General features: G+C 36.5%; 1 protein-coding gene across 1 annotated transcript; it reads left to right on the top strand.

Moving 5' to 3' along the window:
- Positions 1–2,697: 2,697 nt before the first annotated feature.
- Positions 2,698–10,991, top strand: gipc3 (GIPC PDZ domain containing family, member 3). Its single transcript, XM_042006604.1, has 6 exons — positions 2,698–2,991; positions 5,435–5,620; positions 6,066–6,246; positions 8,865–8,974; positions 9,934–10,015; positions 10,696–10,991. The coding sequence occupies exons 1-6, from the start codon at positions 2,698–2,700 to the stop codon at positions 10,845–10,847; spliced, it is 1,005 nt and encodes a 334-aa protein (XP_041862538.1). The 3' UTR covers positions 10,848–10,991.
- The last annotated feature ends 781 nt before the right edge of the window (positions 10,992–11,772 follow it).

Here is an 11,772-nt window from a genome sequence, read left to right as displayed (position 1 = left end):
CTGATTAAAAGGGCTAAAGAGACAGTGTGAACAGTATTTTTGGTAAAGTAGCCTTGAAGACATAATTTTTGCAATTATGTTACAATAGAGTATTTTAATGAATTTCTTAGTTAAGAAATCCACCAGAATAGTGCTAGCAATTATATCTTCCTTCCTCCAGTTTTAGATGAATGTTTCGTGAAAATGGTCAAATGAAAACAATGACTATATCATTTTTCCTGATGAACACTTAATGAGTCAAATATGAATGTGAACTACAATATTATTACAGACAGTATCACAACATTTATGGAGTAATAATTTGCATATCAGCTCCAAGACTTCAATCTTTAAACAGTTACCTGCAAATAAAGATATGAAATTCACATCCAACACAGTTGATTTTCACCATGACAGAACAGCTACGTCCCATCAGACCACACATTTAGCTAATATTGACAGACTGAGAAATTATATTGTCTGATTTATTTATCCTTGATATAGTTCATATTTGAAAATGGCTTTAGCAGTACTGAAAAGAAAACATAATTTCTTTGGACCCATTGAGATGTTTATGTCATGTAGAAAAAAATCTATAATATGCTTTTGTAAACAATTGAAATACATTGACTCACTTTCATTTTCTGGTTTTTACAATGTACTCTAGCTGGCTTTTGTAGTTGAGAACCTTCTACATTTCATTATTTGCCTTTTAGCTGAAGTGCAAACATAGGCAAACAATAAAACTAAAATATAGAGTTTTAGTTTTAAATACAATACTGTCTACAAATCAGACTATTTCAACAACAATAAAAATAATAGATCAAAGAAACAAAAAGATGGAAATAAACTATGAATAAGTAAATAATAGTTTAATGATAACACATTCACACAAAAAGAAACACCTGTGAACTAAACTCACATTGGTGATTTTCTGAGCCAGTTAGCAAAATAAAAAAAAAATAAAAAAAACAAAATTAAATTAATTAAATTAAATTAAATTAAATTAAATTAAATTAAATTAAATTAAAGAAAAAGTTTTTAAAATAATGTCTTGGTGGGTGGGTAACTAAAGAAATATTGCTTAAATCTGTATTAATATGTCCTTTGTTTAGAAGAATACTGCTGACTGGATTGTTTAGCTAAACAGATTCTTATTATCAGCTGCTGGAGGAAAGACTAACCTTGGAAGGCCAGCAAAACCTTGGCCTAGAAAATCAGGGCTGTGACGCACACACAGCTGCAGTCATGCACATTATATCACAGATGCAGAGAAATGCTTTTTAAGCAGAATAAAAAAATGATATTAGGCTGTACACCTACTATATCTTGAGCGAATGCATCTGCTGACATATGTACACCATGATAATATATGTAAACAATGCAGCATAAGTTCCATAAAGTGAAGTTTTTTTTTTTTGTGAGAACTAAATTGTTGTGAATGCTAGATAAATTCAAAAGGAATGTATGAAAAACAGATATACAAAAGCTTATTTATCACTGAGAATGTGCCATTCAAACTGAAAATTATTTTATCGTGAGGAACTTAATTATTCAGCTATGGGAGCATCACAAAGTAACCAATGGGACTTATCCGATGCTGGTGACACACTGGCATGTTTAACATAGGATCTCTGTCAAATTCTCTACATCACGAATGCAAAAAGCTGCATTTGCAACAGAGAAACAGCTTTTGTTTAATATATCCTGACAGGAAAAATGCCCCTCTATTTGTATGGGTTACAGATCACATGGGAAAAATGTGAAACAAATGCAACATCATAGGCAAATGATCATCACGGCAGAGTGAATTGGAAATCCTAAGCATGACTGTCATGGCTTTTCATGACAGTGCCAGTGTTTGTGTTTTAGCAGACATCCATCACTTGTTGTCTTGTGTGCTGATACGCTGGCTCCGGGTCAGGCGATGACTGGAAATTCCCACACCCAGTTTCCTCTCTGTTTAATTTCTTTCACTTTCTCCCATTATCCCATTATTTCAAAGACTGACTCGACCTGTTGATGTACTTTTACCAAATGAAGTGGAAAAAAAACAGCAATTTAAAACCCAACCATTGTAAAGTGCACCAACTATCTATGAGAATTAAACTTTTGTTTATTGGCTTGTCTCATGCATATGTTTGTTGGGTCAAAAAGGTCAATGCATCAACAAGGATTCATCCCAGCAACAGCCTCTTTCATCCAATGAGAAGTGTGGGCAGGGGCATCTTACTGTCTACCCAGAGAGATCATCTTACCAGTAACATTGGGACATTGTCTGTGACTGCCCAGTGGAGCAGTTGTTTTGGAGATATCAGGAGCATTAGAGAGATGTTCACACATTAAAAGTTATGTGTGCCTGTGCCATGTCTTGCAGTTTGACTAATGGGAGATTGAAGTCTTAACTGTGTCATGTAACTGGTATGTTTTGTTTGTGTTCTTTGTGCATGAGCTACCAAAGGCTTAGATGTAACACATACAATCCTCAACTCAAAGGGTGTTGGGTTACTACCCGGCAGGGTCTGGCTGGCCTCTTTCAGCTACTGTTACCAGGCTACACTCATCATTAATTTATCTGTGATCCTCACTCAAGGCTCTGTGTGGTTGGTCGATTTGGTGTTTGGTGAGCTAAGTGTGGGGAAAGACAGAGTTTTTATTCCAGCCAGAGCAGCGCACTAGCAGGGCTTCCAAAGAAGGACTAAACCTGAGCCGGTGCCGATGCAGAACGGGGAGGCTATGAGCCCGAGGGACTCCAAGGCAGGAGGGGCAGAGGCCCTGGAGGAGCACAAGGCCCAAAACCAGGACCCCAAACAGGGTTGTGCAGAGCCCACAGCTCCTCCTCTACCCCCTCCTTCACCACCACCTCCAGGCCCACCAGAATACCCGAGACCTAAGCTCATCTTCCACACCCAGCTGGCTCATGGGAGCCCAACAGGTCGTATCCATGGATTCACCAATGTCAAGGAATTGTATGCCAAGATCGCAGAGGTGTTCAACATCTCTCCCTCAGAGGTATGAATATAATAAAATTGTGATGCAACATATACAGTTAATCTTGAACTATTCTAGATGCATATGTAGTTCAGCCTTACATTTCTAGTTCATTTGACTAGCAATAGGTGTTAGGTTTCCATTCTTCTTTTTTTACCCATGATGCACTATCGGATATCATTTACTTTTATTAATGCTTGCTAGACTTTGTACTCATCTTTGCCTTGACCACCATCAACAGCGGAAACAATATACTAGATGTTTTGTAATCAGTAAACATACACGTCTCATTCAATAAGGTATGGTTGTGATTTTAGAGCGAAATAAAACCAGCTGAAGATTATTTACCCTCAAAAGCTCTTCAAATAAAAGATCATTTTGAAATAAGTTGATAATTTTTTAAATCTGTTTTATCAATATGCTTACAATTACTGTGCCCACAGACAATAAAAAACGTATTTTAGATGATTTTTTTTTCATAATAGAAGCTCACTGAAGACCTGTTGAGGGTCCAAACTGTTGTATGCTGTCAGGTTACAGCAAACAGCTGCTAACAAAGCCACAACCCAAGAGATCTCCATACTAAACCTTAAGGGTTCTCAAAGTGCACACTGCAACCTGATTCTGCTTTCAGTATTAAATATCCTCAGATATGTCCAGATATCAGTACTTCTCAGGTACATTATTTTAGACAGGCATTTGTAATGGATTACTAAACAACCAGAGCAGCTGGTAGAAGATGCAAAGGTAAACCATAAGCTAAATACAGTTAGGTGTGGGACACTGGTTTCATGTTTTGAATTTGTATACATCTTGTCTACAGAAAATGCTTGGCAAGTAATGTCATGCAATCTGGAAAAAAAAACAACAAAAAACCAAAAAAACAAACAAACAAAAAAACAAACAACCCCCCCCAAAAAAACCCAGCAGCTTTGAGAAAATTCACTAAAAATGATGACAGAAGTGGTTTCTACTTCTCTGCTGTGTTCTTGTTCTGTGTTGAATCATATTAGCACAGATAGTAACAGAACAATGACTATTCAACACTGGCCTTATCAACTACTTATCAGCACTGAAGGCCACCATGAAGGCTTTCCCTATCTTTCCTTATCTGATTTTCCTATAACAGGTACGATCAATTGCAGATGAAATGAAATGGGCCGTAGTACATTCCATAACAACCAGGGGTGCTAATCTTCTCATGCAACCATAAACTATAATCCTGTCTGACGCTCTTTTATATTTCACAAGCTGCAATTATGAAAAACTAAAATGTACACAGAGGAAGATAAATAATGCTAATCATTTCCACAAGGAAGAACTTATGCAATGATTTCGAGTCTGCTTTTGGTTTGTATGCTATGTAAAACCCTCAGAGGCTATTTTTTGGCTCGAGTGCAAACTATGAGAAATTTCTGTAAGTGTGTCTGTATTCATTTGGACATTACGTAGTAAAACTGCTGCCTTTTTAGCTTGTGTGTTTTAAGTTTTCTCTGTTACCTCTAAAGCCAATCTAAATGTAGTGGCAGCAGTAAATCCATTTCTTGGGTTGATTTGGTTTCAAATACAAATATGCAATAATATGATGGTGGGTTTTGATTTTTTACATTTTGGTTTCATCATTTTATAAATCACTCTATCTACAAGGCCTTGAACTACACACAGACTCATTGATACAGTACACTGTACTGAAGAAACTTCGGGTAATTAACTGGTGATAATGAAAAGTGCAGCAGTTTCCTTGACCTGCAGTGGACTAGCAGTGAGATGCTGGAGAAAACCTTGAACTCTGGTCCTAATGATCAGCTTGAAATGACTTATTTACAGAAATTGCTCCAAGATAACAACTCGCTTATTTTATCATGCATTTCTGTCAAGCAAAAACTTAAACTTTAAATGTGCAAATGCTGTTATTTTACACACATTTTGCCTGAGATTAAGTGAGATTTAGCCAGGTTTGAGAGCTGCAAGTTTTTTTATTTAAGATTTCACTCTGATTATGTGACTAAAACCGCTTTTCATATGGATTTTTAGGGCTATAAAGCATGTTCTACAATAGTCCAATGCTCTCCGTGTTGTCAGAACTGCGCTGTGCACATGACTAAAGTGCAAAGCTTTTTCAGTTCTGAATAATTTGGATCTGCTGCCCTCTGCTGGATAATGATTATACTGCACAGCTAAAACAATTCTGATGGGCTTAGTTTAATGGTATGCCTTAGAGTAATTTATTTTTACTCTTAAATTTCTGCACTTTAGTCATCCTGCTTTCAAAATAATAAAAATGCTATTTTAGTTTAGTGATTTTGTAATGATGATATAATAAACAGCTTTCTGGGTCTTTATTTTTCTAAGTGGTTTAAAATGTCTTCTAAAGTCACAGGCTCATCTTCGTGGTACTTACTTGATATTTGTGATAGTAGAATCAGCTGCTGCCACTTTTTTTGTCCATGTCCCCCCACCACAGATCCTTTTCTGTACCCTAAATTCTCATAAAGTGGACATGCAGAAGCTGCTGGGGGGGCAGATTGGACTGGAAGACTTCATCTTTGCTCATGTCAGAGGGGAGACAAAAGAAGTGGAGGTGACTAAGACAGAAGATGCATTGGGTCTCACCATTACGGACAATGGAGCAGGCTATGCTTTTATTAAGGTAAATAAAACTAGAGCAAAACAAAAGCATATTTTTCTTATTGGCTGTTTGTAAAAGTCTATAGTAAAATAGCTCCAGTCATCTTTTGTTGTCTAATCTTTCAGTCCATGGTATGGTTTTTAACAAATGTAGACATCTTTACAGTGAGACTAACTTATCATTTACTGTTTACTATCACACACATATTTGGTGGTTTAGGTTTCCACACTCTTTTGCTGGAAATCTCTGCAGTCATACTTTATATGTGTACAAAATCCACAAATGTAATACTTTCAGAACACACAGCAGTATTAATAACAGAGACATAAAAATCTTTCCTTGATGTCAGTAACATTATTTTTTCCCCAGTGTGGCTTGGTACATTTCCATTTAGAGATATCCGGTTAACAAACTTGAAATATATTTCACTCTATAAATGTTCATTTTGCCATCTTTTTTTTTACAGAGGATAAAAGAAGGCAGTACCATAGACCGCCTGAAAACAGTATGTGTTGGGGACCACATTGAGGCTATCAATGACCAGAGTATTGTCGGCTGTCGACACTATGAGGTAGCTAAAATGCTAAAAGAGCAACCAAGAGGCATACCCTTCACTCTTCGCCTTGTGGGGCCCAAGAAGGCCTTCGGTAAGTGGAAGACGTAAAATAATTAGTGGGATTCATGATCATGTGCACAGGAGACAGATACTAGATTTTGATTTCAGTGAGAAATGCTTCTTGAAACGATATTTACTGCATCAGTGACACTGAGGCAACAGATGAAATGAAACACAATTGCTGTTGATTTTATACTGATACCACTGAAAACAGAGCCCCATTATAAGGAGAGTATTGCATGACACATTTGTTGAAGTTTATATGCCAAAAACCTAAAAGAATACAAGAACTTTGAATCAAATTTCAGACCAGAACACTTTTCATCAAGACCCTCTCAGACAGATTACATTCCTCACCCACCACTATTCCAAAGCCTAACCTATAAAAGTCCCTCTTATCTGACAAAGCTCAAAGTTTTACACAAAAAATGATCAGCTCTTCAAAAAACTTAAAAAAAATAAAAGCCTTTTATAGTTATTTAGCTATAACATGTTTTTTTTAAGTGCTTTTAAAAAGTATTTTAGTTTTTTTATTTCACATAACTTATGAATATTAATAAGAACACATATGAGACACTACTGGTGTATAACCAAAACCTTATGAGTTAAATAGACGTGGTTTACTTGGAAACAGTTTGTGGTGTGACTGACTATAACTGGAATACATTAGTGAGCTCTAAAGTCTTTAATCATACTCAGAAATGGCATTAGGAGCAAGTGATTATATTTTGGCGGTGACCTGGATCATGACCTGGATCCAGGAATCTTTTTAAAGGATTCTTTACTATGGGGAGTTAGGGATAATTTCATACATACCTTATTATACAGCCATTGTATTATTAAATATAATGGCTTGGCGGAGGTCTACGCTCTCTGAGTGCTTCTTGTTCAAGACTTGATTCACAAATTATAATAAAATTTCACACGTATTTGTAATAGGATAACATGTGATCACATTTCTATATAAACATTAAAGCACATCTGGCTGAATGTTTAAGGGGAGGTGCTTTGGACATGTCCCACTGGTGGTTAGACCCCAGGAGTTGCTGCAGAGTTTGGGGAAGCTTTGGTGTCTCCCTACAGAGCTGTGTATGAGACTTGAAGAAAGGGAGGTCATGGGATGTAAGTGTAAGTTACATCCCATGACCTCCCTGAACTTTCAGTTCAGAAAGATGGGATTTAAACACAACACCTGAATCACTCATCCACACATGAATCTTAATATTATGTTTTAGCTTTAATGCAAGAATTTTTTGTTTTTCGAGTGAGAGAGATTTACACTATATGATTTCTTTTAGATATTTATGTGGCTGACATTTTACTTGATATCAACTGCAGTGTGCTGCATCTAAACACAACCCTTGGCAACATTTGTTCACACAGATCGATTGTTTGTGCCTGTCACAGTTCTTTTCAGGATTTATTTTCTATTTTTTTCTAAGAATTTGTTTACCATCGATAATTTCTACAGGAACTGTATGTGAAGGCAAAGCACAGAAGGAAGTCCAATTTTCTTAGCGGAGCTGGTTGTTTATCAGACAGGAAACCAAATCCATGGCCAAGTGTCTGCCTTCCTGTATGTGTTGCACTCATTAGCTGAGAGAAACTCCAGTCTGCTGTAGTTTAGTATAGATGGAAATGCTAGTGGATTGGATAGTAAACAAAAGTATGTAATGGCCCACCACCTTGTTTTTTATTACCTCGTTATCTTTGGGAAGCTGTGTTCTGTAGGAATCTGCTTTTTGGACAGATGGTGTCTGATTCATCACAAATGACGACTGAAACAATTTAGTTACTAGAAGGCATAAGCTCTTTTTCCAGTCCCACATGTACACGCTAGTCCTGCTTGTGTCATTTCACATGAACTATACAGCCTCCACCTCCTGTGTGTGGACAAACTGTCACTTTTTGGACATATTTAGCCTCTGCCACAGGAAAAGAGTGGAGCACAACCTCCCTCACTTTCCTGTATAAATGTGCCAATCAGAGTTCACTTTCAGTTCAGAAAGATGGGATTTAAACACAACACCTGAATCACTCATCCACACATGAATCTTAATATTATGTTTTAGCTTTAATGCAAGAATTTTTTGTTTTTCGAGTGAGAGAGATTTACACTATATGATTTCCTACTGTTTTGCAGCATGCGCTCCTTCAGGTACACATGCAAACTCCTTATAAAAGTTTGCATGTGTACTTTTCAGTTCTTAGTTTGCAGGAAAGAGAGGATTGATACTTCCTTGTTTAACCACTAACCCTCTGTAACACAGCAGCTGACAAATAACCAGTTTCTTTTCACCTTGGAGTCACTGACTTGACATGCAAACCCCAGAATGTGTGAGCTTGTTAAAAAAAACCTCTCTGAGAAATAGTTGGGGATATGGCATGTCATTAAAACAGCTGTGTTTAATTTGGCTTTCTGTTTCTTTTCCAAATAGAAGAATTTAGGAATTTTTCAATCTCTTGGGAATAATAGAGAAACTTTTTACTGGTTGTCAGGGAAAAATGTATATGTATATGGTTAAAAACAGGAAGGCTAATTATAAAACATTTCAACCTGGAATGATGGATGGATGTACTGTAAAATGTCACCACTAACTAAACTAATGATTAAGTTTATTAATGACTGCCACTTGTGTTTGTGATCAGACATGATTGGAATGAGAACTAGGGCGCCAAAATCAAATGAGGGCAAGATGGTAAATGGGAAAGAGACGCTACGACTTCGTTCCAAAGGCTCTGCAACAGTTCAGGAGGTGGTAAGTTTCACATGCCCTGCTGGACAATGACTGCCCTAACTTCCCTCCATACTAAACAAATACCCAAACACACTTAAAACTTTTATTGGTCAATGCAAATGACACTTAAGATGTATTTATTTAATGTTTTCAATCTAGTATTACACATTTTTTGACTTGATGTTTTTCTGTATGTACTAAAAAGCTCACATAGAATAGAATAAGCTGACCTGAAATGAACTAAATAACCCACTGCCCTCACTCACACATAAACAAAATGAACTCTGGAACAGGAAGAACTAAATAACCCACTGTCCCCACTCACACATAAACAAAGTGAACTCTGGAGTCAGGAAGACAAGTCCTTGAACTTCAGTGCAGAATATTTCATATCAATCTGGACTCATGGAACTCATGGACAATATTGCTTTCATGAACTTTGGAAGCCGAAAATGAAAAAGTCATGTGGGAAAAGTACATTCTCCCTTATTATTATGAAGTAAATCAGACATGTAGAACTTTTTTTTTTTTCTTTTTAACACAGTACAGGTAGAGTTTGACTTTGAAGTAAACTGACTGAGATGTCAACTCTTGGAAAGATTGGCAACTGTCTGGAGTGCTTTCCACTTGTGGATAATCTTTTTCACTGTATGGTCTAGCTTAGAAATGAGCTTTAAACCTTTATCAGATAGTAAGTACCAGATACCTCTGTACTATGTCCTGATAAGTAAAACCTTTCAAAAAAATCTGAATGAGAGTATACTTTCTTTGCAATGTGACTGTATCTTGTTTAAACTATTTCTAATCTGAGGCTCTAACCATCTATAAACTTAGGCATATTCATATTTCATGACATCAAACACAACTCAAGGTATTTCAGACCTTCACATGTTTTGGTAGAAGAAAATGCTGTAATCTCTCAGGCTTTATATCACCATATCTCCCTAAATGTCTCTGTGTTTGTCTGTTTGCTCTGCAAGCAGAACGAGTTTGAAGAACAGGCCACCAGGAAAGTGGATGATCTGTTGGAGAGCTACATGGGAATCAGAGACCTGGAGCTGGGTAAGATGATGAATGTTGAGAATGAAGACGAATTCCCCATTCAAAAAAATGATCACACATCATCGTCTGAAGTGTCCCGCCTGGGAGCAGTATTTAGTTTTTGACTGGTGGCTTTTGATACCTGATACTTGATGAGACTATCATCAACTGAAGCACAAAATAGACCTTGATTCAAACATTATTTCCAGTTAGGGTTTGTTTACAACCCTAAGACACAGAATGGTTCAACTCTACTGGCACCCTTTAAGACAAATCTATTCCAGCTTATTGAGATGATTTCTGCAGGTTTGCAATATTTAAGTTGTATAAAAGAAAAATGACATTTGAGACAACTGTGTTTTAAATGGAAACTACATGAATGTTGTTTAAGGGCGCTGTTATTCTGTACAGTACACCTGGAAGACTGAAAAACAAATTTCTCAAGATTTGCATGTATTTAATGTCGACCCATTAGTTCTTTAATTATAACAATTTTTAGTCCCTAAATTTTCAGTCCAGATATACCACACAAAACTTTGACTTCAAATTTAATATTATGAGTATATGTTATGTTTGGAAATAGTTGTGACTTAGCTTGCATTTGGCTGCTGAGACAGAAAACAAATTTTCCCACAATAACTTAACTGTATTTGTTGTTTCTACAATTAACCTTCAATGCAATGTGTGAAATTTCTTTGCAGCAACCACCATTGTTGAAGCAGGCAAAGACAAGACGAACCCTGATGACTTTGCAGAGGCATTGGATTCAGTTTTGGGAGATTTTGCTTTCCCTGATGTGTTTTTGTTTGATGTATGGGGCGCCATCGGAGACGTCAAAAATGGTAGAATTTAGTTCACAGCAGAGAGAAAGAGCTAAATTCTTTGGTACATCCAGTTGTAAAAAGAAGAAATATGTAGCATTGTTTTAACAGTTCTTACTTTCGTTTCTTTTGTTTTCATCATAATCATTATAGAGATCATGTATGTCTTTTGTACTATCAAATTTGTTCTCGACACACCATCATTCTATATGTAATAAATATAAAACAGAAAACTGCAGCGTTGTATTGTAGCCTGAGCTGATTCTCTGGTGCAAAATGAAATGATCATTTTAATATTTTGTAAATCAACAAAACACTTCCAAAAATGTTCAAGAGTCAGATTATTAAGCATATAGTGTATAACTTACAGCAGGTGGAAAACAGTGTGTTACAGGAGCAGTGGACATCTGTGAACCATCTAGGAATCCGGGACGTTAGATAAGCACTAAACTCTTTTTCCCTGATGAAAATCCACAGGGAAAAACAACAAAGGACCTTTTTTGATAACTTTAAAATCTTTATGTATTTGTGCACGTCTCCATAAGACAACAATTTGTATGATGTCACTCAGCAACAAAAGCATTATTACTTTTCATCATTTTAAAATTTGAGTGCCCGAGTGGAAGATAGATATATGCATTTGCTCTTGGATGTTTTGTCAGTTACTGGTCTTTTCAGAAGAATCTAGCAAGTCGCTTCATGGAGAAGTTTATGGCATTCGATTTAGGGTGAGGTAGTGGTAAACTGCATTTGCATTTACTCATCTTGGAATAAATACCACGGAGCTTATAGCTCACTAACATACCTAACTAAATGACCCTGCTCTACAACATAATTGCTGCCAAACAGGAACCCAACACTTAACTACACATGACTAAAGACAGAAAGACCAAAAGATTTCCTGCATGGTTGCACCCTGAGTTTCCGTGCATGAAAACTGCTCCCTTGGAATTTAGC

This window comes from Melanotaenia boesemani, chromosome 14, assembly GCF_017639745.1.
Source record: "Melanotaenia boesemani isolate fMelBoe1 chromosome 14, fMelBoe1.pri, whole genome shotgun sequence".
NCBI lineage: Eukaryota > Metazoa > Chordata > Actinopteri > Atheriniformes > Melanotaeniidae > Melanotaenia > Melanotaenia boesemani.
This window is presented reverse-complemented; position numbering and strand designations above follow the sequence as displayed.

What these genes read in the sequence shown, in the direction of transcription:
- gipc3 (XM_042006604.1), top strand. Translation starts at nt 2,698, where the DNA reads ATGCAGAACGGGGAGGCTATGAGCCCGAGGGACTCCAAGGCAGGAGGG. An exon ending in CAGGCTATGCTTTTATTAAG is followed by an intron (nt 5,621 to 6,065) that starts GTAAATAAAACT and finishes TTTTTTTTACAG; the next exon opens with AGGATAAAAGAAGGCAGTAC. An exon ending in CTGCAACAGTTCAGGAGGTG is followed by an intron (nt 8,975 to 9,933) that starts GTAAGTTTCACA and finishes TTGCTCTGCAAG; the next exon opens with CAGAACGAGTTTGAAGAACA.